Here is a 27,046-nt window from a genome sequence, read left to right on the forward strand (position 1 = left end):
GTGACACTGAGATGTTTAACAACTCCAGCAGCACTGCTGTGACTGATCCACTCGTACCAGCTTGTATTGCTGCTATAGAGTGAAAGGGTAATTCCACTTGTTTTTCAAAAATTCTGTATAATTTAATGGCTGACATATAAACAAAGGGGTTTGATGTGAAATAGTTCATTGTAGAGAGACTAACTGACTGATATCTTTACAGTGGTGGTGATGGGAACCAGGGGTCCTGATATCTATGCAAATGTAGTCATTTTATTTTTTATTTTCCATAATGTGTCTTCTGAGTTTTTGTATGTTGATGATGGTAATATAGTGGTCAGTCTGGATTTTTTTGGGTACTATTTTGCTCTGTGAAACCTTTCATGTACCTCACCGCCATGAGTGGAAAACTGTTTAGGCCAAAACATTTTTGCAGGATTATTGTAAAACAGTGTCTCAGGCATTAGGCGGAGTATTCATAACCATCTTATGTAATAGCCTTCTGTGATTGAGCTTTTAGAGGCATTAAACTTCTCAGACGTCTGGTTCCTATCACCACCACTGTGAACTATTCTGGCTCAGTATGTTTCTCTAGAACGGAGCATTTCACACCAAACCACTCTAAGTGGCTTTGTTTACATCTTCACGATTTAACTCTACGCAAATTTTCCTACACAAAAAAAATTCTCCTTTAAACAGAGAGTACCTCATACTGAGCTGCCCAGTGGCACATCCATCTAAGGTTTTGCCTTATCATCAGTAGACCACGAGTTCTCGGCACCAATTCTAGTTCTCTGCTTATTGACTGTTAGAGAGACCACCAAGGTCACCGCTATTGGTCGGAGACGTCATTTGAGTCTTGAGATTGTGATTTAAATTGAATTTGTGTATTTGAGTCACGCCATATGTGGACTGGCAAATCTCCCGAGACCTCATCTTATCAGACACCAACATGCACATATCACTGGTATACGGTACAGTTCCACAGTTAGCAGCCTAACTGTTATCATAGCGGAAACAAAGAACACAAAGACTGTGTTCCCCTGGGAAAAGCCCCACTGTGCTAACTACAGTAGGAGCTCTCTGTGAATTAAATGAGTCAACTAGAGACGACACAGATTTAATCCCCAGTATCATGTCAAGCTGATTAGGAGTAAACGATGTTGGATATTATATGTATATACTATATATACTGTATACTATATACATTCAATATACATTTATATAAATGTACTACATACATTCAGTCAATGAATACATATAGTATATACACATATCATCATATATACAGTCAATGAGTAAATACATCATATATCATATATATAGTCAGTGAGTGTATATATCATATACTTCATATATACAGTCATTGAGTAAATACGTCATGTATCCTATATGCAGTCAATGAGGGTATATATCATATAGATCATATATACAGTTAGTGAGTGTTTATATATCATATATACAGCCAATGAGTATTTATATCATATCATATTCACCGTCAATGAGCAAATACATCAAATATGATATAACGAGTGAATACATCATGTATATGCAGTCAATGAGTGTAAATATCAGATACATGTCATGTGTACAGTCAATCATGTGTACGGTCATATATATATATATATATATATATATATATATATATATATATATATATATATTGTACATATATAAGCAGGCAGTCAAGGCTTTCAGCTCCTCTGTGATTGCAGCCTCTCGTTCATACACATTGTGGGTTCTTGTTATAGTGAAGGTTCTTGAGGGGAACTGGAGCTCCACTTTGCTATTGCCTTTGTTGCTTGTTGATCTATATTGCTTCCACAAGCACTGTCCAGCGCAGTCTGCTGAAAATGCTGAACGTGTCACTTTAAAAGCAGTTCGAAAGCTGAGTTTGAATCATATCAGCATACAGTGAGCTGCAGCTGGAATTCAGCCTGCAGTACTACAGATGGTTTGAAGGCGTTTAAAAAAATAAATGGTATTACAAATATATTGCATTAATGCATTATTAACGCGTTAGCTTTGATAGCCCTAGTTTTCAAAAGAGTTTTTAAAGGAAAATTATATAAAGAAAATAATACTCACTGTCGACATTGGCCAATTTCAGTGCAGCACCTGTTTTGTAGTATACAGTGCTAACTTAAACTAGCTTGCGCATTCTTGTTATTTTCAGATGTAATAAAGCAGTTATACATACAGTAGAGAGTAAATAGCGTAGGTGACCAGAGCATTAACCCCTTAACCTTTAGACTGACTCTACAGTTATTTGTCTTATGGCTTTTATATATATATATATATATATATATATATATATATATATATATATATGTATGTATATATATATATATGTATATATATATATATATATATGTATATATATATATATATAATGCAGTGACTACTGTTAATTATCCAGTGACTGCTATTAGGCTTAAATGTAAGTTATGTAGTTATGAGAGTGAGGAACCGACTGAAGGTGTTAACAGGTTAAGTTGTAACTTCTTTGCACTGTAATCGTAAAATGCAGTTTCTGCCTGTTTAGTAAGTAAATTATGATTGAAATTGATGGAAATGTGTATGATTTATAAAACTGGAAGCAAACTAGATTTTGGTCTTTGTAGGTGAGCTGGCAAATCAGCATTTATAAAAGTGTTTTTATTGTGTTTATTTGGTCTTTTTAACTGTGGCGGTTGTACATTTACAGTTGTGCTGTCTATTTTATCTCTGTGTGGAGACGCGTGAATTGTTTTTCACAGCAGGGGGTTCTCAGCCCTCCGCTTTCGCCCCCCATTGCTCGCTAGCAGCTCAACACAGAGTCACAACATTTCACACACAGAGGCCTAGCTAATCTGATAGAGTTGCAGAAAAAAAAATATTTATTTGATTATATTTAAAAACACCCAAGTTGATTTCCACTGAGTCTGCGAAATGGCCACTAGGGGGCCTGCACAAAGAGGATAGGCTTATGGCTGTTATGTAACCAAACCATATGGCATCAATATTGCTTTTTTATACCTGAAAACATGGACACCCTCATAGTGGCCTATACATATTTGTATTTTATGTGCTTGTACCATTTTCATACATAAACAGTCTGCCTCTTGAATTTCATTGTAATTTCAGTGTGCATTCTGGGAGGTTTGCAGTGTAGAGGGAGCAGAATGTGTGCGAGGGGAGAGCAGTGTGTGGGCGAGCGGAACGCTCATTAGCATTAGGTGTTCAGTGCTTCAGTGTGCTGTGTGAACTACCCCATCCAGTAAAAACATGCATACATGATCAGAGAGAACCTAAAGGAGCCGTGGCTTTAAACTCTAAGGGTCTGTATGTGTGTCCTCAGTTCCTCACTCTCATAACTACAAAGCTTACATATTAGTTTCACAGCAGATTAAGTAGTAGTAGTAGCTGCTGAATAAGTCATAGTAGTTACTGCATAATTAATAGTATTTACTGAATAAATTGTAGTTACTGAATAATGTATAGTAGTTACTAATTTATGGTAGCGACTGAAAACTTCACAGTAGTTATGGATATTTTGTCGTAGTTAATAAATAAGTTAAAGTTGTTACTGAGTGTATATATATACACACACACACACATATATATATATATATAATGTATAAAATTGTAGCATAGTAGATTCGGCTGCAACTTTGGAACATTTGAAATGATTATAATCTAATATTTTGTCAAATATATGCTCATTTGAGGCCAAAATAAAAATTTCAGTCTATTTTCAAATGTAAAAATAAAATAACAAAAGTTTAGTGTGTTGTTATTTATTGTCTAAATTCCACCAAGTCATTTAAGGAAGAATTGTAACTGAGTCAAATCATTGTGAGCCTTAATAGTTACTGTATAATGAGGCTTAAGAGTGATAAGTCTGAATGATAAGCCTGCTGTTTAAGGGGTTAAGTGACAGGCAGTGTGATGTTTTCAAATGTACAAGGTTTCCAGGATCAATTAGTTTTGTGTGTTTAGATGGTCAAAAGTGGTCAAGCTGAACCATCCTCTCTCTCTCTCTCTCTCTCTCTCTCTGTCTCTCTCTCTGTCTCTCACTCTCTCTCTTTGTCTCTCACTCTCTCTGTCTCTCACTCTCTCTCTCTCTCTCTCTTTTTTTAGGAGATGACCTATCTCTGCATCCCGGCCGCTGATCTTCCTACGCAAAACCTGTGAGTAGCACACGCGCCACATCTGACTGCGATGTTTTCTCGCCAGTTAAAAAAAAAGAGCCAAAAACGTTCCCGATCATCCTCTCCTCCGCCAGCGGGCTGCTCTGGTTACTCTGGCAACCTGGGAGAAACCAGAATGTGGTGCAGAAAAAAGATAAAATACCAAATGAATCAATAAATCACCCAAAAGGCACATACTGTACTGAAGAAGAGAAGCTGCCTAATGCTATATATATATATATATATATATATATATACACATACATATATATACACTCACTGGCCACTTTATTAGATATACCTACCTTGTTTCTACACCATGCTGTCGTTACTGCAGAGCTAACAGTACCTGCTCAGTTGTGGTGCTGTAGGGGTCCTGTCAGGGGTCACCGATAAACAGGATAAAGAGAGACTAATAAATTATGCAGAGAAACAGATGGACTACAATCTGTAACTGTAGAACTGTAAAGTGGTAAGTGGAGCTGGACAGTGAGTGTAGAAACAAGGAAGTGGACTTAATGAAGTGGACATATTGCCATTCAATCATTTGAAGTCCCTTGTTAATAATTTTGTCACTTTTATTCTTTTATCTTATGCATTGCAGCCTTAATTCTTATAAACTAGATGGCCAAAGATGTTTTAAACGCGCTATTCAATATTTTAGGTATTTTGAATCCAACACAGTCAAATAAACTGGCTTTAGATTCAGTTACTTTTATATATGAAGAGTTCTGGACATGAATTTGATTCATTCTCAATGTTATATAGTGTTCTTATTCATTTTAAAATCATCTACAGCTATATTCATCATTCTGGACACATTTACAGCTTCCTACTAATTAGTTAGAAGCTATTAAGTTGCATATGACTAGCATCATTTTAGAATAATTCCATACATGTATCTTCAACCTACTTGTAGCTGATGAAGGCTTGTCATCTTCTACATAAAGCTATTTTCTCTCAGTGGACAACTGCCAACAAGTTATTTGTCAGAAAATCACACTGATGAGCCAAAACATTATGACTAATATACTGTTGGTCCTCCACATGCAGCCAAAACAGCCCCGATACACTGAGGCATGGACTCTACAAGACCTCTGGTATCTGGCACCAAGACATTAGCAGCAGATCCTTTAAGCCCTGTTACTTGTGAGATGGAGCCGTCGCAGATTGGACACATAGATGCTCCATTGGATTGAGATGTGGGGAATTTGGAGGACAGGATAACACCTTGAACTCTTTGTCATGTTCATCAAACCATTGTCAAAACAATGTGTGCAGTGTGGCAGGGCGCATTATCCTGCTGAAAGAGGCCACTGCCATCGTTACCTTGAAGGGGTGTACTTGGTCTGCAATTATGCTTAGGTAGGTGGCATGTCAAATTGACGTCCTCATGAAAGCCTGGACCCAGGGTTTCTCAGCAGAGCATTTTCCAGAACATCACATTCCCTCCACCGGCTTGTCTTATTCCCACAGTGCATCCTGGCACCATCGGTTCTCTAGGTAAATGGCGCACATGTAGCCGGCCGTCCACATAATGTAAAAGAAAATGGGACTCAGATCTTCTTCCATTGCTCTAAGGCCCTCTTCCGACACTTGAGGGCCCATTGTAGGTTCTTTCGAAGGTGGACAGCGTGGACACTCTGATCTGTCTGGGGCTAAACAGACCCATACCCAAATTACGCAAATAACCATCACACATTTCTGTGACTTGTGTGACGGTAGCCCTTCTGTCAGTTTAGTCCATTTGTTTGTCCCTTCACTGTTTGTGGTTGGTCCCTCCTTGGACTCACCATTGTTGACCGGGAGAACTTCATGAGCCGCACAGCGTATCTGTGAGTGGTGGTGTTTTTGCTCATCTGTGTATATTTTCACTGTTTCTGGACGTAGCTAACATTGAGTAGTTAACCTAGTGAGTAGTAAGGCAGCACCGTGTCTGCCTTCTCAGCGCTGTCCTTAACAACATGTCCAACAACATGATTATGTTCAGGAACTGGTGTTTGAGTAGCACAGTGTAATATATATATATTTACTAACAAATATGAGTAAAATGTCGCTTTTCCTTGAATTACTGATCGGATATTTTCTGTCTTCTCGCGATGAAACGTAACAAAAAAGTGATTTCAGTGTTTGAATACTGGCTTAATACCGGTTAACTGAGTGTTTGAGGACCTGTGCATATTGCTTGGTCTCTACATTAATGGTTCCAGTTAAACAATATGTGAGACACGGTTGACTTCAGAGGGTTAATAGGTGATACAGTGAGTGTGTTTACATGCATTTAGTAATCCGATTAATGAATGAAATCTGATTTTGTCAGTCATTAGTTCATTTACTTGCACTTGGGTAATCAGATAACGGGGAACCTCAGGGTCTACATGAGTCAGGCAATAATTGGGTTTCTTCTTTGCAGTCCAGCACTAAACTCATAGAAGGAGGACGCAACAGAGAATTCAGACTTCATGCTGTGACTTTTTTAAACCCCTTAACAAGCTAAAGTTTTATTACACACTTCTATAACTCAAGAATAGCTCCATTAGTTTGCATTGAAGTCCCTGTAATTACTGAATAATAAGCCTTTGTATGAAATAAACCTGAACTGTTCAGGGGTTAAACATGGAGTCACTTAAGTGGCAGTATGAATACAGATCTTTTAGAAGATGAAGAATATTCAGATTCTTCAACAATATTCACATTTCAACAACAGGAATCAGAGTAAGGGTATTACTGAACTGAAAACCAGGTCTCTTGGCCTTAATCCGATCTAGGATGTTGTTTGTATGACCACTTAAATAATCTGATAACATGCCGAAACCTGATAAAGATCGTATTATTGGTGTGCATGTAAACACACTCATTGAACAAATTTGTGGCTACTTTAATAGTTGATGCCAAATAAATAGTAAATTGCAGTTATTAAGCTGGCAAATCATCATCAGCCAAAATGTCCAAAATGTCCTGCTACACAGGCCTGATAGTGTATATACAAAGAAATACACAATAAACCCAACCAGTGAAACAGAAAACTGCAGAGGATGCCACACACACACACAGTCAAACACACTCTCACACACACACACATACACACACACACATACACACAAACATGCATGCACACACACGCTCGCATACACACCACTTCCTCTTGTGGCTCTGTGTGTTCAGGAAGGAAGTTATGAGCTGTGTGTGCTGCTGCTCTGCCTGGTCCCCTCTGCATCTCTATTTATAAAACCCCCACCACCTCCCCCACCTCCCAAACCCTCTCTAAACCCCTCCCGGCCGTGTGAAACCTTCGCCACACGGAATCTGAAACTCACTCTCTCTAACAAAGCTGGACGCAGGACACTTTCTCATCCTGATCCTGTCAGGAGGATACGCACATCACAGACAGCACTGTCACCCACCCACCAGCCCACCACACAACATGTGTGGGATAATAATAATAATAATAATATATTATCAGTTTGTTAGTCTTTATCACAGTGTAGGCCTTCGCATTGTGCATATTGCAGAAGGCTGCAGTATGCAAATGAACCCACTACCAATCACTTTTTTTTTTACGGTGTGCTGTGAGAATTCGGACGACTCACAGTTCTATGGGAGTGTGACGCTGTGTGAATGTTGGTAGTGGTCGTTCGGTTTGTTGTTTTTGGTAAAGTATCGTTGAAAAATTCTGCCACCACGGCGGTCAGTGAAACGGGTCTGTCAGGACGCCAAACATCTGATTGTAAAGTCCAGATGAACCCAGTGTTATGCAACGAAAAATAAAGGAGTACAGAACGTCCGCCTGTCTTTTCCCACTTCAAATAAACGATCTGAACCGCTGAAGCTCTTCTCTGAAAATCATGCATGTTCACCACAGATGCTGTCACCACGCCAGGCTGCAGTACCATGCTAAACGTAGTGTTAGGCTTCAGCTGATTGAGGATAGTATCAGACAACGTGCTGTCCATGGCTATGAAGTGAACTGAAGTACATCATATTTGTCATCATCAAATTTTTCAGCCCAGCATAACAGCTTAGTGGCTAACGTTACAATAGACCTTTGAAGTTGAGCATTATTCTGTGGTCCGAATCATGCCGGGATTTCCTGATACGGGCCTGATGCCAGTTACAGAATGATGACGTGATTTATTTATACATTTATTTATTTATTTAAAAGGGGAATTTTACTGCTTTTCTAAAATTGTTGCATAACTAAACATACTTTCAGAGTGGGTTGGTGGCTCTTAATTTAATTAATTAATTAATTAATTAATCAGTGAATCGATCAATTAATCAATCAGTTAATTAATTAATTAAAACGGGTCATTTTACTGATATTCTAAAATTTCTGCATAACTGAGTATACACAGAGTGGTTTTGATGCAAAATGCTCCATTCTAGAGAAACGTAGCAAGTCAGAATTGTTCACAGTGGTGGTGATAGGAACCAGACGTCTGAAGAGTTAAATGCCTCTAAAAGCTCCCTCACAGAAAGTTATTATGTGCAGTGGTTACCGTACACTGCCTGATGCCCGAGACATTGTTTTATGATAGTTTTGTGAAGGTTTTTGTCTGTTTTCTTTTTTATTCCTTTATGACGGAAAGGTACGTGTAGGATATTCTAAGGCAAAATAGGACCCAAATATATTGTATATTATATATTGTATTTTGCAGATTTTGTGCACCATTTAACGATTATCAACATTACATGGAAAAGACACTGGCCGTTTTATTAGAAACCCCTACCTTGTGCTTCCACTCACTGGTCACATTATTAGAAACCCCTACCTTGTGTTTCCACTCACTGGCCGCTTTATTAGTAACCCCTACCTTGTGCTTCCATACACTGGCCACTTTATTAGAAACCCTTACCTTGTGCTTCCATGCACTGGCCACTTTATTAGAAACCCCTGCCTTGTGCTTCCACTCACTGGCCACTTTATTAGAAACCCCTGCCTTGTGCTTCCACTCACTGGCCGCTTTATTAGAAACCCCTGCCTTGTGCCGCTTTATTAGAAACCCTGCCTTGTGCTTCCACTCACTGGCCACTTTAATAGAAACCCCTGCCTTGTGCTTCCACTCACTGGCCACTTTATTAGAAACCCCTGCCTTGTGCTTCCACTCACTGGCCGCTTTATTAGAAACCCCTGCCTTGTGCCGCTTTATTAGAAACCCTGCCTTGTGCTTCCACTCACTGGCCGCTTTATTAGAAACCCCTGCCTTGTGCTTCCACTCACTGGCCGCTTTATTAGAAACCCCTACCTTGTGCTTCCACTCACTGGCCGCTTTATTAGAAACCCCTACTTTGTGCTTCCACTCATTGGCCGCTTTATTAGAAACCCCTACCTTGTGCTTCCACTCACTGGCCGCTTTATTAGAAACAGCTGCCTTGTGCTTCCACTCACTTGCCGCTTTATTAGAAACCCCTACCTTGTGTTTCCACTCACTGGCCGCTTTATCACAAACCCCTACCTTGTGTTTCCACTCACTGGCCACTTTATTAGAAACCCCTACCTTGTGCTTCCACTTACTGGCCACTTTATTAGAAACCCCTGCCTTGTGTTTCCACTTACTGGCCGCTTTATTAGAAACCCCTACCTTGTATTTCCACTCACTGGCCGCTTTATTAGAAACCCTTACCTTGTGCTTCCACTCACTGGCCGCTTTATTAGAAACCCCTACCTTGTGTTTCCACTCACTGGCCGCTTTATTAGAAACCCTTACCTTGTGCTTCCACTCACTGGCCGCTTTATTAGAAACCCCTGCCTTGTGTTTCTACTCACTGGCCGCTTTATTAGAAACCCCTGCCTTGTGCTTCCACTCACTGGCCGCTTTATTAGAAACCCCTGCCTTGTGTTTCTACTCACTAGCTGCTTTATTAGAAACCCCTACCTTGTGCTTCCACTTACTCGCCGCTTTATTAGAAACCCCTACCTTGTGCTTCCACTTACTGGCCGCTTTATTAGAAACCCCTACCTTGTGCTTCCATTCACTGGCCGCTTTATTAGAAACCCTTACCTTGTGCTTCGATGCACTGGCCGCTTTATTAGAAACCCCTGCCTTGTGCTTCCACTCACTGGCCACTTTATTAGAAACCCCTGCCTTGTGCTTCCATGCACTGGCCGCTTTATTAGAAACCCCTGCCTTGTGCTTCCACTCACTGGCGGTTTTATTTGAAACACCTACTATATGCTTCCACTCGCTGGCCACTATATTAGAAACCCCTACCTTGTGCTTCCACTCACTGGCCACTTTATTAGAAACCCCTACCTTGTGCTTCCACTCACTGGCCACTATATTAGAACCACCTACCTTGTGTTTCCACTCACTGGCTGCTTTATTAGAAACGCCTACCCTGGACTTACACTCACTGACCACTTTATAAGCTGTATGAGGTATCCTAGGCTTAGCTTGCTGTAGTAGGGTCAAGCATGGTTTCCTCATAACACCACAGCCATAAATAAACCCAACAGCTTTTCATATGCTTGTAGACATGTAAAAACATGTAACACGTCAATCTGACTAATTCTGGCAAAACGAAAAGAGATCAAGAAACACAGCAAGAGATGACCAGTCTGAGTAGGTTTGGGACAAAATGGACATTTTCTTATCGTGGCATCAGAGACCAAAACTTCTCACACTGTCAGAAATAAAGGTTCTGTACAGGTACACTTTTCATTCATCAATGTACATACAGTGTAAATGTACCCTCAAAGTTACAACAGTGGTTTTAAGGTCCAATTGTAAACCTTAAATAAGTTTTTCCAGGTGAAAAGTTCGTATTTGTACCTTTTCTTAACCCTAATGTTTTAAAACAAAATAATAATATAAAAAGCCTGGAGACGAGGCGGGGTGTGTGGAGTCAGTACAGCTTAATTATGATACAGTTATGTTCCCTCACTAAAGGTACTGAGATGTACCCATGAGGGGACCACCCCAAAGACAAGAGGGGTACTGCCCCCGTGACAGTTTCATACCTTTATTTCTGAGAGTGTATGGTTTTCACTGTTTTTGAGGGCTTGTTAATTATGCTAAAAATATTGAATGTTCTTCATTTCGCTTGATGAAATCACTTAACAAGATAACAACAACAAGAGGACGTAAGATTCAAGGTACCTTTTTTGTGCTGTGAAAAATGAATAACTTGTCTTTGATTAATATCACTTCAAAACAGGCAAAGACTAGAAATGATCTGACAAATAAAGAATAAATTCTTCAACCATGCACTTAAAAAAGATATCACAAATGAGTGATGCCATAGAAGAACCACGTAAAGGTTCTTTACTAATATAAGGGTTCTTCCTAGAACGTTTACACTTCGTAGAGGTTCTTTAAACACGCACATCTCATTTAGAAATAATGGTTATCCGAAGAACCAGCCATTGAAAGGTTCTTTAGGCAGCCAAAAATAGTTCAGACAAAGTACCCAATCTGGCACCTTTATTTTTAAGAGAGTAGATGACAAATTGATGCAGTGTTCACCAGGGGGGCTTCGTACCTCAGGTAGGGGGCATCCTGCCTTCACAGGTTTTCTTTTCTTGTGCAATAATAACAGCCATTCAAGTTTATTTCCCTAAATGTGTGAAACTTGCTCAAATGTGACCTTCAGTTTTTAAATGTGACCTTCAGTGGTATAACATGTAAAGACACAGGTAAACACAACAAATAGCAAATGACCGTCACATTACAGCAGCTAAACTACAAAGACAGCAGTAACCAAATATCTATTAAGTATAACATGACAGGATGAGCTACTTCACTGGAACACAGTAAAACACACTCCAAAAAAACAAAAAAGCAACCAAAACCACAGGGAAAGGGAGGGGGGTGGTTGTGAGGGGGAGGGGGGAGTTGTCGGGGGGGTGGTTGTGGGGGGGAGTGGGGTGGTTGAGGGAGGGGGCATTATTGGGGGAGAGGCCCTACACTCTTGCTTCACTACAGTGTTCAGAGACAGTCTGCCTCTGTTTCTGACTACCACTCCCTTTCTTGATATGCTTTGCGAATAACAGCTAATTACTGTAAAATCCAACGTATATTATATAACGTATAGTGTGCCTGTTTGTCCCAGAATGGCCCATTTTATGGCAAAGAGTTTGTGCCAAATTGAAAAGCAAAACCCCTGTTACATTTTTTTTTCCACGTTGCTTCACCTGTTGACTGAAAGCAGTACTTGAGAATTTGCACTTTAAATGATGGTGAATTTGTGTCAGAACTGAGTACAATCCACTTTGAAGTGTAATGAAGGTGCGGTGATATTACTTTCCACCGTGTGCTACTTCAGATGTATTAGCGTTACTGAACGACAGTCATAACAGTGAAATCAGTCAAATGTAGTGCACACACGACGTTACTTTACCATAGTGCAGAATATGAGCCAAAGCAAAAAGCAAAACCTCTACAATGTTTTCATGTCACTTGACCTTCCTTTTTGTACCTCAAACCTATCGCTGTTGTCGGATGAAAACCTCGTTTCTCTAAAATGGCAACTTTATAGGAGAAGGAAAAAACCTACTTTACTTTAGTGAATGGAACCAGATCTTTTTTCCTAGTCATTTTGGGCCGTTCATCATGAAATTTACACACAATATAAAGGACAACAGGCTTTTTCAAACTGTCAAAAACTGAAAAACGACATAAATGGAGATATGAGGTTTTCTTCCAGCAGCAGCGGTATGGACTGTGCCTCATAGAAATGCAGCCATTATAGTGAAACACAGTGCACACACGGGACTGTTTAAACACTGACATGCTGAAAGATCCATTACACTGATTTGAAGTACAGCATTGTGGAAAGTGATGGGATTGTATAACCCCTTAAAACAGTCAGGGCCCGCTGGTTTTATTACACACTTCTATAACCTAGACAAAGCTCAGCCAGTTTGCATTGAAGGCCCTGTAGTTACTGAGTAATAAGCCTTAGTATGTGATAAGCCTGGGAATTTAAGGGGTTAATTCTGACACTAGAAATTCAGCATTTTTTTTAAAAAAATCTGACTCCTCATCTATTTTTTTCAGTGAAAAGGTCAAGTGATGTGAAAACAGTGTAATTGAGGTTTTGACACGTGTTCCAAATGTCACTAAGGAAAAGTAATGTCATGTTTGCACTACATTTCCTGTTTATCCATTGTGGCGCCTGCATTTCAATTTGGCGCAAAATTTTGCTATATTTAAAGGGGAATTCCACTGATTTTTCAAAATTTCTGCATGATTCAGTGGTTGAGATGTAAAGTCATTCAGAGTGGTTTGGTGTGAAATGGTTCATTGTAGAGAAACTCAGGTCTCTTTACAGTGGTGCTGATAGGAACCAGGGGTCACAATGACTACAACACAAATACAGCCATGTTATTTACTATCCCAACCCACCAGTGAACCAACACGTGTTTCCTGAGTTTCAAATATAACGTTGATAATATTTTACCAACTTTATATATAAAAGTAAGTTTTCTTTAGGGTCTATTTTGCCTCACAACACCCTGCATGTACCCCTCCACCATGAATGGATTTTAAGAATACATTTAAGATTAACAGTTTATCGCAAGCGCACCATAATAAAACAGTATCTCAGGCGTCGGCCATATATTTATAACCCTTTAATGTAATAACTTTCTGTGAGGGAGCTTTTAGAGGTGGACGTCTGGTTCCTATCACCACCACTGTGAAGAATTCTGACTGTAAAGTTTCTCTGGAACAGAGCATTTCACATGAATGAATGACTTTGTTTACATCCTAACTGATTAGTCATGAAGAAATGCTGAAAGATTTCAGTCTATCATGCTCTCTCTCTCTCTCGGTCTCTCTCTATAGGACGCAGCATTTCAAAGAGAGCATTATGTTCATGCATGAGTCGAGGCTAAAAGGAGAGGGATGTCTGGTCCACTGGTGAGTATATATGTGTGACCTCTACTGCTATATCTTATTTTTTGACCGTGTTTCTTATTTGGTCTCTCTCTCTTTCTCTCTCTTTCTCTTTCTCATACGCATGCACTGTTCGCACATTCACACACTGAGATGTATGATGTTATCACATTAGGACCGCGTGTGATTGCACAAACAGCTGAGTTTATGCCCCGCGCTGTGCTGAGCTGAGCTCTGGGGCGTCATTGTGTCAAGCTGATAACTAGGTGCTAAAGGGGAAGCCTATTTTTACACTTCCCAAAAATCCAGCTACAGTAAACAGCAGCGTCTGTTTGATTTGAATAGATGGTCGAGGTGGCCAAGACAGGATTAAAGCGATTCTCAGAAACTCTTTTACCTACGCCCCAACGCAGTCAAAATCCAATTTGACATTTACGCCAAAAACAGCGAAGCGAGTGCTGTGTGTGATACCAGCTTACAGGAAAAAAGGGGTTGCCACTTTTACAAAAGTTCACCAACTGTTAATCTCGTCCGTGAACTTTCGAAAACGCCCACTTTTTGGGTGGGTAACCAAACTTTACCCATCCTTTTTTCAGGTTTCGTGATGCTACCGCTGATTATGGTATAGATAAATGGTATAGATACAGTACCAGTCAAAAGTTTGGGTACACTTCTTCTTACTTTCCTTACTTTTTTTCATCAAAAGTATGACACATGTTAACTATACACTGTCAATCAAACCAAAATAGTTTTTCTTCTTTAAAGTTACACCCTTTCGTCTTAATGAAGCTTTAAGCACTCTCAAGCAGCTTCATAAGGGGCCATCTGAGATACTGTCCCAGACAAATAAACATACCAACAAATAAATAAATAAATTCTCGTTTATTTTCAGAGACCGCTTCCTTTTAATAAGCACAACGTAGCCCCAAAAGCTAGTTTGCATCTTTATTATGCTTAAATAGGACATTTTCCTGCAAATTTTAGTGTACAATTTCTATTTAGTTGCTTTGATTGGAAAAAATAATCAAAAAGAAAATGCAACTTAACTTTTGGCCACATTTTATGGGTTTTTTTTTGTTTTTTTTTCCAATATATTCCCAAATAAACAGTAATTGTGCTTTAAATGTGCAGAAGCGTGTTCTCTGTAGAGGATGTGCAACTTATTTTCACTTAGAAAATCAGTAAAAACATGCCATTTGGCTGGGGGTGTGAAAACTTTTGCACACAACTGCAATTTAATCTGGTGTGCACTGGAGCAAAAACGCACATCTAACACAGAACACAGACAAATACACAGTAAGGTCAGAGAACACCTCCGTTTATTTAATTTCCAGTCAGAATGTCAATTAATTACGAGTTATTCATTTCTCAGAGCTAGGAAAAAAACAGAAAGCATGTATTTAACAGAACGTTAACTAGAAACCTTAACAACAAATTTATCATGTCTTTTCAGTATTTAGTGTGTCCACTCTTTACCTTTATTCCAGCTTCCATTCATTTCAGGAGACTCACTTTCAGTGTTTGAAAGAAATCAGCTGGGACATTTTCACACCTCCAAAGTTCAGTCTTAGAAGCTGGTTTTGCACTTTCTGCTTCTCACAATCCAAGTTATCCCGCATTCTGTGATGTTCAGGCCTGGACTCTGATATGGTCACTCCATTGAGGTGCCTTCTCACAGTGGAAGGATGGACAGAAACACCTCTGGATTTTTTCAGATCTGAAGCAACTTGATTTTCTTCTCTCTCTCAAAGATAAAAGTGCTGTTTATCTGATGGAGACAGTTTTGGTCTACCAGGCCTTGCACAGTTGTTAGGAGACATATTTGCTCAGTGCCTTGTACAAGTTTAAGAACCTTTAAGCATTTGACACAAGCCTTTAGATCAAAATATCTTAATAATAATAGTTATAAACATACATTCAGTCAGGTGTGTCCAAACTTTTGACTGGCACTGTGCAAGGCAGACTCCTCCCAAGCCACATCAGTTCCGGTCCTGTTATACTCGGACCAACTCACAGAAATATTATCCCAGTATTCAGTGTCTGTATTACATCTCGAAACTTATGATCCACCACTAAAGTAACAGTATTACTCCCTACCTGCTGCTGGTGAAACAGTGAAAAATTGGTGACCCTTTCTTTATACATATGACTAGCTTAAGGTAAAACCTCAAAGGGAAGTATCTCGGCATACTGAAAGTATGAAACATGCTGAGGGTGGGAGTCTGTTTTCTAACGCTGAGTCTCTTTACATATGAACGTGAGAGTAAGACGGTTACTTCAGTGATGGATCATGAGTTTCAAGATGTAATACACGTACTGAATATTGGGCTAATATTTGGTGTGCATGTTGATCCAGGTGTGACGAACTGCGAGCTGTGTTAACAGTGGCTGTCAATTCACAGTATACCCTTATTTAGGCCATAGGAACCAGATTAAAACTAGTACCCGCCTATAAAACTGGGGTTTGTAGTTGTTAATAGAGAATTACTGTTTTGATTTACATAGGATAGAGCTGACCAGTTCACCAGCCCCTTAAACTCTGGAGTGAAATGTCACGGTAACTGTAGGAGGGAGGAGATGTCAAAAATCCTACATTGTAGACGAATAATCATGGACAAAAACGGCACAAACTACATTTATGTATCGTCATTTTTATTAACTCTGTTGCACATAGTACACAAACACCAACATGTTGCCACTAGTACATTCACAACACGATGTGGCTGGACCGTCCAGCAGGCTGTGTCTGACTTCTGTTGGTACTTCTCACCTGACTGTATAAGCAGTGTTATTTAGCATTATGCTTTACTTTTCCATGTGAGGAAAAAGTCACCAACTACTGGTACAAGTCCAGAATGTGTTTGAGTAGAAATTGTCTTAAAGTTGGCTTTTATGCTACTAACAGTCCTGGAGTCGCTCATTTAGACTTAGCTAGAGAGCTACAAATTAGTTTTATGGTTTATTCATAACACAGCAGTAGATACAGCTTCAAATGACACAGATATCACTACTACTGCTACTACTAATAATAATAATACTCATCATTATTACTATTATTGTTGTTGTAATAGTAGTAGTTGTATGAGTAGTAAATGTCTGTATTTATTTTTTAAAATTAGCTGGTAAAAATCTAAGTGGACATACATAAGCATACATAAGACACTGTGGGCCAGTGGACTAAAATCCTGTGCATAATGCAAGTTTTTATATATATATATATATATATATATATATATATCATGTAATGTAGACACTTGCACGCCAAAATAGCCATGGAGCCGATGTCGGTCCAGCAAAACTCTTTAAACTCTTTTTAAATTTTTTAAACGCTTTTTTTTTAAAAATGTGAATAACATGACTGTTTGAGTCAACATGCTACTAAAGAAGCTGAGTTTTTGTTTTATGTGTCTTTTTGTGTCGTGTCATATACTGTAACTGCCTAAAATGAAGCTTGTACTGAATCTGAGAACGTAGACCACTTATTTATAGAGTAACATATCGAGTTAAAGCCAAAGCATAAATACAGTAGTGTGCAAAGGTTTGGGTGCCCCTGGTCGAATAACATGCCGTGTTGATTTTCTAAGTGAAGTTAACACATCCTCTACAGAGAACACACTTACTGCTCATTGGCTGATTTTAACATATGCAAAGTTGCGGCACATTTTATACTTTATTTATATTGTTTCTAATGTTTTAAACTCAGCAAATACATACATATTGTGTACGAACATCTGCAAAAAAATGTGTTCTCTGTAGAGGATGCGTTAACTTATTTTCACCTAGACAGTCAATAACACCTCATTCGATTGTGGGTGTTTAAACGTTTGCGTACGACTGTATATGCTCAGGTGGGCTCTGTTAGGCTTGGCTCTTGTGCGGTTTAAACCTCCAGCCAGGAAAGTTCTGATTCCTCTCTGTGCAGATTTACTACAGAAATGTCAGCATTTGAAACCAGTTAAACGAAAGTGTTGTGCTGGTAAGCGGCGGTTTTCTTTTCCTCCTGTGTGTGCAGTCTGGCGGGTGTGTCTCGCAGTGTGACCCTGGTGGTGGCCTACATCATGACGGTGACAGGTCTGGGCTGGCAGGAGGCGCTGGCTGCCGTGAGGGTGGTGCGACCCTGCGCTGGACCCAACGCCGGCTTTCAGAAACAGCTGGAGGAGTTTGAGAGCACGCAGGCACAGGAGGTGAGACGGAGGGAGTTACAGCAGCGTTAAAGCGATAGTTTGATCAAAAAATCCGATTTACAGTTTCAACCTAAACCCCAGTGTAGTCAGTGTTTGCTGTTTGAAGCTTTCTTCTTTAGTTTTGGCTACTGTAGCTCACAAGTAATGGACGTTCAGGCCCCACCTATTAGCACCCACCAGTCATCACACACTTGCCTCAAACCATGTCGAGTCGTTCAGTGATCTCAAATAGACTCCCTAATGTGGTTTCTGACATTTTATGAAGCACTGTTTTGTATAGACAGGGTTAAAAGTATGTAGCATAACTAAAAGCAGTAGTACCATGTGTCAGAAACCACATTAGCAAGTCTATGGAGGTTACCTAACAACTCCACATGGTTTGAGGCGAGTGTGTGGTGATTTAGGCAGGCAGTGCTAAATGGTGAGGTTTGAACTTCTATTATTTATTAGCTACATTAGCCTCACAGCTTCACTGCAAAACTAAAGTAAGTAAAAGTAACACCTTACTTGAAACCTGCAACATAACATTGACATAACCACACCATAACCATGTCATGACTGGTTTTGTTCAGCAATATTAAAGCGTCATGTCAGGATTAGTGTTAATTCAGGGTTGCTGTACACTTTTTAAAATCAAATATACCCTTTTAAGACTTAAGCATAACAAAAATACCATTTCCACCGCCTAGCGAAGCCCATACTCATATAAAGTGGTGCTTGAAAGTTTGTGAAGCCTTTAGAATTTTCACTGTTGCTGATTTTCATATATTTTCTATAAACTGATGTGCAGGACTGGTTAACAATGAGAAAAGCAAAGATTCACATACTTTTGCCACTCACAGATATGTACTACTGGATCATTTTCCTCAATAAATAAATGACCACGTCTAATATTTATTATTTTTTAATAAAAATTAGTTTGATTTGGCTCTTTTTATCTACTATTAGGATCTGATTTAGATCTGTTTTAGGTCAAATTTATGCAAAAATATAAAAAATTCTAAAGGGTTCACAAACTTTCAAGCACCACTGTCAGTGATATACTGAATATCTATTTTGTGAAAATCAGTTGGAAAAGAAACACATTCGATACGCTTTGAGATTGCCAGATCATTACTCCTTTGACTTTGGCTGTCCTCTAGTCCTTCATCAGTGGTTAGTTTAGAGCACAGGATCGCTGTCAGTTGGATATGTTGGACTATTCTGGATTAGATTAATATACAAGACGATTCAACAATTTTCAACACAGTCTTGAGGCATTATTTTACAATTTAATCAAGGGTTTCCTAATTTATTCCCCATCTCTCCATTGGATCCTAGTCCTTTAATATTGAGTGTGAGCCAATACTGAGTCCTGCCCACTATTTGTGTTTTCATAGGTATTATAACATTAAGATTATGGCACTCTGCCCATTGATACTACACTAAAATCAATTCATTTTAGGGTGTTTTCACACTTGGACCATTTCAGCGCCTCATGCGTCTGAAGACTGCTGAGTCATGGTTTTGTGTGCATATGTGAATGTCACCTCAAGAGGTGGTCTCAGTGTGGTTCATTTGTAGTTCTTTTGTGGTCCACTTGACACGTGCATTGCGAAAACAAAACGGCCCGAAGTCCACGTTGTGTTTTGCTTTATGGTTAAAGCTGCTTTCACACTGAATGTGGAAAATTCATCGAAATTTAGATGCAGATTTTCAGCTCAGTGCAGTGGAAAACATAACTTTTGCGTGATATGCTTTGGCCAAGTGTCAGCGCGGCCAATAGGAGAGCAGTGATCTGGAATTTCCTGATGCTACCCAAAACCCGATAATGTGTTCGGTGTGAAAGCAGTTGAAACCCCCTACCTGAATTGAAATCACTGTAACGCAGACTCGAGAGGCTTTTTTTGCTTTAATTTAATGGTGACAAAAATAATAAAAACTGCAACGTTCAGTAAAAAAAAAAAATCATTTAGATCAAACATGATTTTGTGAACAGCATTGACCATTTAAAGATTTTAAATAGCTTAGCACTATTGGAGTATTTTATCATAGATGCAAACATATATGATGAACTTAAACAACACTACCCAAAATTTGATGTTTCCTGGGTGGGGTCTGAGTTCTAAATGAGTTCTGGTGTGAACAGCAGCTGGTCTGAGATCTCATCATCGGTGCTAAAAGGGAAATATAACTGAGTGAATGTCTTTAAAGTTCGCCTATGTTGTAAACACAAAAAGCACTGAGGTCTTTTGCAGCCGGTTCCCTTTGAGGTTCACTTTAACAGGACTGAGTTTGGACTATATGTGAAAATAATGTGACATCCTGGACTGATGTGTTTCAGTTTTTAGCCAGCTTGTTCAAAAAGGACCATGTTATCGTGAGTTTAACCCCTTTAATGGCCACGGCCTCCAGAATAGCTCCACCAGTTTGCATTGAAGTCCCTGTAGTTACTGAATATTAAGCCTTAGTATGTAATAAAACTGGGACTTTAAGGGGTTAATATTGGCTTATGATCAAACCTGATTGACTGATCGGATGACTTGGCTACCACTTCCTTTAATATTCTGCAGTGAAAGCACTTCAGTGGTGTTTACTCTCAACTGATGTGAGTGTTAAATATGGTGTTAAATATGCTTCAATTTCAAATTGCTGTAATATGCCACAGTAGCTGCTCCCTTCTCTCACCTTTTAAACGTGCTAACATTTCTGCTAATGTCACTTTGAAACCACAAAAGGCAAAAGGCAGGTAAAGAAGAACGTTTCCGCAACAGTGTAGTTTTAACTGGTTGCAACTCGAAAGTGAGAAACACTGCAGGAGTGTGTTTAGTACATGGTTTTGAAGCAGCAAACAGCAGAAAACTCAGGTTTAGATGAAAGGCAGCAAGTTTAACCCCTTAAAATCCCAGGCTTATTACATGCTGAGGCTTATTACTCAGTAACTACAGTGACTTCCATGCAAACTGGTTGAGCTGTTCTTAGGTTATAGAAGTGTGTGGTAAAACTTTGGGCCTGCTGATGGACCCGGGCCATGTACACTGTTAGAAATAAAGGTTCTGTGCTGGTACATTTTTCGTTCATCAAAGTACAAACTATGTAAATGTTCCCTCAAAGGTACAACAGTGGTTTTAAGGTCTAATTGTGCACCTTAATTAAGCTTTTCCAGGTGAAAAGTACGTATTTATACCTTTTCATAACCGAATGTTTTAAAACAGAGCAATAAAATAAAAGCCTGGAGACGAGACGGGGTGTGTGGAGTCAGTACAACTTAGAAAATACAATGTCAGTGGATTATGGTACAATTATGTTCCCTGACTAAAGGTACTGAGATGTACCTTTGAGGGTACCACCCCAGTGATAAGAGGGGTACTGCCCCAGTGACAGTTTCGTAAAGCTTCCTGCTTTGTTACCTTCTCTAAATGCTCCTCACTGCTGCAGGTTGTGGATAATGTCTGTTTATTACCCATATAGGAGTAAACATCAGCTTGGGCATCTGTAAATATTAATATATGAGGTTTTCAGACATTTTATGACCTTAAATTTATTGATTTTAAGACTTCACCAAACGAATGACCTGCAGGAACCCTGTAATAGTATTTGTAATAACATGTAATAATGCTTGATGTGAAGCAGGCTAACTACAGTTCATTTAGCAATAATATAAGCTGTGATGACATCAAACAACATGTCATCATCATGGCAATGTGTCATGACAGTTACTGGTAATGGCAACATGATGCTCTTATGCTACTGAACAAAACATGTCACTACTTCTCATGGTTGTGTCGGAGTTACATAGCAGGGTTCAGGTGAAGTGTTCCAAAGCAAACTAGTCTTGGTTTACTGACTGCGTTTGTGGTGAAGGAGAAAATGTAGTGAATTTGATTTTTCACTGTTGTTTTAAGAGTATAGTCAGGCCCTTTGATCTGTACCCAACGTCATTTCCATAAACACTGCAGCAGTTTCACATTAGTGAAGACTGCTACAGTGCCCTTTATTCTGTTTTCTTCCCACTGATGCAGTTGCTCCGTGACTTAGGTAATGTCGAGCACCACATGAAGGTAAAATCAGCTCCCACATAAAGAATAAACATTCCAGAATCGGCCTGGGGCGAAGAAAAACAAAGATGCCTCAGTTTCCACCACAACTGTTTTGCTCTTTTGTAGAGCAATAAAGAATATTAACCCTTCCAGGTCTGTTGTAGTGCTGCACCTCAGTCTACATCACTGTTTATGCACTCATCGAGCCCTTTAATGGGAGAACTTCCTTATATCTACATTCATTGTCCATTTTACCAGCTCCAGTTACCCTGTAGTTCTACAATTACAGACTGTAGTCCATCTGTTTCTCTGCATACTTTCTTCGCCCCCTTTCACAGTTCTTCAATGGTCAGGACCCCCACAGGACCACCACAGAGCGGGTATTGTTTGGGTGGTGGATCATTCTCAGCACTGCAGTAACACTGACGTGGTGGTGGCATGTTAGGGTGTGTTGTGCTGGTCCCAGTGGATCAGAGGAGTTTTTAAATGGCTCAGTGTCACTGCTGGACTGAGAAACAATAATATCCAGCCAGCAGCGTCCTGTGGGCAGCGTCCTGTGACCACTGATGAAGGACTAGAGGATGACCGACACAAACTGTGCAGCAGCAGATGAGCTATTGTCTCTGACTTTACATCTACAAGGTGGACTGACAAGGTAGGAGTGTCTAATAGAGTGGACAGTGAGTGGAAAAACTCCAGGAAGTGTTCCTAATAAGTGGTCAGTGAGTGTATATACAATTGCTTAACTCTTTACACAGATGGTAGTACAGAGAAAGCACACGCTGAAGTGAAAGTGTGGGTACTGTGTCAAAATCTTACTTAAAAGTGGAAGTGCGGAGCCACAAATACACTTGAGTGGAAGTCAAATAGATCTACATTTAAACATACTCAAGTATATAAAAGCAAGAAGTAAATGTGAGGCATTATAGTGGCTATAATGCTGGGTACCAGCAGCCATGCTCTACTTAACTAACACTGATTATGCACCTGATTAGGGTGATGCATAAAAATGAATCAGCATGTTGTGGGCAGTATAATTTTACACTGATATGAGTTTAGAAATGATAATAATTGCACAGGAACTCTGATTGACGAGAAAAAGAGATCAAATGGTGACGCTTTATATTGACGTACATCAGTGATTCCTGGCATATTTATGAACTTCCATCATCATTTTGTAACATTTCATAAATACTTTAATTAATAAACACATTATGTAATGGTTTGACAGCACATTAAGTCATGCTTATTGTATAATTTATGATATGTTTATGAATAAATTCAAATCAATAAATCAGGGAATAATCAGCCTGCAATACTAAATGCATGGTAAACCTACTCAACAGATATCCAAATTACATTCATTACATTCAAGTGCAAAGTGTTTATGTTCTTAACGCTTCTCATCAGTGAATATATATTCGTTTGCTTTCCAGGAAACAAGACTGGTCCCTCAACAGTAGCGTGTGTTATTTAATTTGCAGTCCAAATAGCCATTAAAGACAAGATATTCTTTTTTATGATATATTTCTGAGGAAGTTAGATATAAGATAATTCCCTTGCATAAGGAGAGAGAACGTTCCCCAGTTCTCAGTTGGACTCTCATTCCCTCCACTTCCCAGAATCCTTCAGTTTGTCATGTGACTCCCCTAATCAATCATACACCAACCAGCAGATGTCAGTCACCTGAGTATTGATTATCAACACCTGTGTTTCTATGTATATGAGCCTGTCTGTTTGCACCCTGGGTGGTGGCGCAGTGGGTAGCGCCTCACAGCAAGAAGGGCCTGGGTTTGATTCCCCGGCTGGGCGACCAGCGTCCTTTCTGTGTGGAGTTTGCATGTTCTCCCTGTGTCTGCGTGGGTCAGGCCAATTGGACATGCTAAATTGCCCCTAGGTGTGAATGTGTGTGTGATTGTATATGTCTGTCTGCCTTGTGATGGACTGGCAACCTGTCCAGGGTGTATCAAGCCTTCTGCCCAATGACTGCTGGGATAGACTCCGGCACTCCTGCGACCCAGAAGCGGTTTAGAAAATATGTGCGTGTGTTTGTTTGTGTGCACTCTGTCTTTGCGAAGTGTTGCCTCCATTCTGTCAGCGCATACCGAGCTGTTCTCTTATTTCCTAGCTGCCCTGTTTATGACCTTGTTCTGTTTCTCGTTGCTGATTCTCAGATTTGTCCCTTTACCTAAATCTGCCTGTGGATTTGCTCTTTGGTTGCGACCCTCACTTGTTTATCTGACTGAGTTATTGTCTTCGCCCATGTATTGTGTTTTGTTAATCTGGTTTCTGACCTGGTCTGGTGTTAACCCTGTTATTTCCGCTAATGCTCCTGTTAACAAACCCTGTGGTTTGTCTTTTATCCGTGAGTGTCTGATTCCTTACAGAGAAAGGCTATAGAAAAAAAGGGAGTTTCCAAAATGATTAGAAGCTACAGAGAAAATGTGACTCCTAACAACCACCTGCAAGACCTGGTAGACCACCAAAACTGTCCCCATCACATAAGCGGCGCTTAAAGCTTTAATCTTGCATCATATTTTCTCACACTGGCAAATGGAAAATGTGTACTTAATGGCTGTTTTGACTGCAAATGAAATACATGAAAGGTGGCTTCTTCTGACTTTAGCAGTACTGTGTAATTAAACCAGATGTAAGAAGAGGTGTTTCAAGGTGTTGCCACCATTGGAAAGCTGAATGCTGTATATTGTCAAATTTGGTTGGTGTTAATGTTGCTTGTAAATAGAGATGCACTGATACCACTTTTAAACTTCTGATATCGACACCGATACATGATCCTTCAGCATCAACCGATACCGAGTACCAATACGGATACTAACTCTATACTAACTTGTCCTGGTATTTATACAGTTATATTTTTAAAATATTTCATTTTGGTAAAATCTATGTTCTCTGTCAAATAAAACACACTCAGTGATCAGTATTTTCGTTTTTTTCGTGATTTATTTGTAGAAAAGTTTGCGACATCCACTGAGAAATATCTGACACACAGCTGGTTAGTGTGTCTGCAGAGTGTTGATCATCAGAAGGAATAGAAGTGTATAACTGGGTGTCGTCAGCATAGCTATGAAAATTTATATTATGTTTCCTAATGACATCACCTAGAGGTAGTATATATGAAGAGAAGAGTAAAGGCCCTAAAACTGAACCTTGAGGGAATCTTTTTGATGAATGATTTCCAGTTGAAACCATTTACTGTCTATTACCTAAATACGATTAAAATATGATTTACTTGTTGGATTATCTTTATTAGATGCTTAAGAAAACTTACTTGTGTTTATTTACTGTATACATTTAGTAATTACTACTATATAATAAGTAATAAGAACCATGTTTAACAGCTTAAGTAAATGTAAAATGTTGTGCAAAACAGAATTGAACATTATACAGTTAAAACAAGGCTGAAGGCTATCATTACGCTGAGAGTCCGGCGGTTCCGTCTGCTCTCTCAATAACATTAACTCGGACTGTAAGTGACCACACAGTGGCAGATGAGATGATTACTGAAAGATGCAGCTCAGCCGTTCAGGTAAGTGGCTCTGTTAGCCTGTTCTTAACACCAAAAACTGCTGTTACAGATTCAGCCCTGAGCATTTTTACTAATGCTTGTTATTCCACTAAAGTGTTGTTAAGTTCTGTCTACTGGCGCGCAGGCACGCTTGGTATTCGTGGTTGGGTCATATGTATCTGTATCCAAGATACTGCGTATCTGGCAGTATCTCCGTCGATACCAATACAGCAGAGGTATCGGTCCAACTCTGCTGTGAACACATCACTCTTATTCTGACCTTTTATGTCATGTTCCAGTTCAGAGAATGGCTAAGGAGGGAGTATAAAGAATGTCCGTTCAACGATGAGGAGCACATCCGAAACCTGCTGGCTCAGAGTACTTCTCCCAACGGGCCGGTGCCTGGAGATGCGCTGACCCACCACAGGACGGTGGACACATGAGGAGAACGGAGCCGGACAGCCAGACGGTACAGTCCATATACTGAAGCATTCCGCCTCATTATGAATATGTGTTGGCGATGGCTGCCCTGTCACTTCACACGGGCCTGGCGTTTTGATCGGCATCCTCATGCAACTTTGTAACTGTGTCTCTAATGTCGTAGGCTAGCACTGTTCCCTGACTTATTGCCTTTTTGTAAATGGGTGGCGTCAGCGTTTTTACCGAAGCGATGTTGGAGTTTGTTTTTCATTGTTCTCAGGAATAGAGGTCGAAGTATTAAATATAATACGTTTGGGGAATATACTATGAGAAATATGTGGGGCTTGTACTGATTCTCTTTAAAAATCCATGCTTGTATTCATACTTTTTTCAATAAAATTCGAACCTTTATTTATGCTGAGTGGCCCAGTTGTGTGAGTATTTATTTGTACAGGGGTTGTGCTAACACAACACAACAACAACATCAAACGTTGTCACAATACAGCCTTCCCAAACTACATTAGATACGTGAGTGGCCTTCCAGGGCCCATATCCTACATTTTATTTTCTTTTATTTTTTTTCCCCTCTGAGGTCAAATTATTACATTTGTGTGGGTTTATGTACCAAAAATAATTCATTTTTACATGACCATCCTCTCCAGTCTCTCACAATGAAATGGTAATTCCCGCGACTTTCTGTATGATTATATCATTATGATGTAATCAAGGTCACTCAGAGTGGTTTGGTGTGAAATGCTCTTTTCTAGAGAAACTTACAGGGTCAGAATTGTTCACAGTGGTGGTGATAGGAACCAGACGTCTGAAGAGTTTAACATGCCTCTAAAAGCTCCCTCACAGAAAGTTACTACATGAAATGGTGATGAATACACATCCATCATCAACATTA

At 39.6% G+C, this 27,046-nt stretch overlaps 1 protein-coding gene across 1 annotated transcript in view; it reads left to right on the forward strand.

Moving 5' to 3' along the window:
- dusp22b (dual specificity phosphatase 22b) overlaps positions 1–26,560 on the forward strand; it is a 37,452-nt gene extending 10,892 nt beyond the window's left edge. Inside the window, exons 4-7 of the mRNA XM_036597445.1 lie at positions 4,102–4,151; positions 13,940–14,014; positions 18,003–18,174; positions 26,019–26,560. Of these exons, the coding sequence (XP_036453338.1) occupies positions 4,102–4,151; positions 13,940–14,014; positions 18,003–18,174; positions 26,019–26,162 (441 nt within the window). The 3' untranslated portion in view covers positions 26,163–26,560. The remainder of the gene's footprint in view (positions 1–4,101; positions 4,152–13,939; positions 14,015–18,002; positions 18,175–26,018) is intronic.
- The last annotated feature ends 486 nt before the right edge of the window (positions 26,561–27,046 follow it).

This window comes from Colossoma macropomum, unplaced genomic scaffold, assembly GCF_904425465.1.
Source record: "Colossoma macropomum unplaced genomic scaffold, Colossoma_macropomum, whole genome shotgun sequence".
Taxonomy (NCBI): domain Eukaryota; kingdom Metazoa; phylum Chordata; class Actinopteri; order Characiformes; family Serrasalmidae; genus Colossoma; species Colossoma macropomum.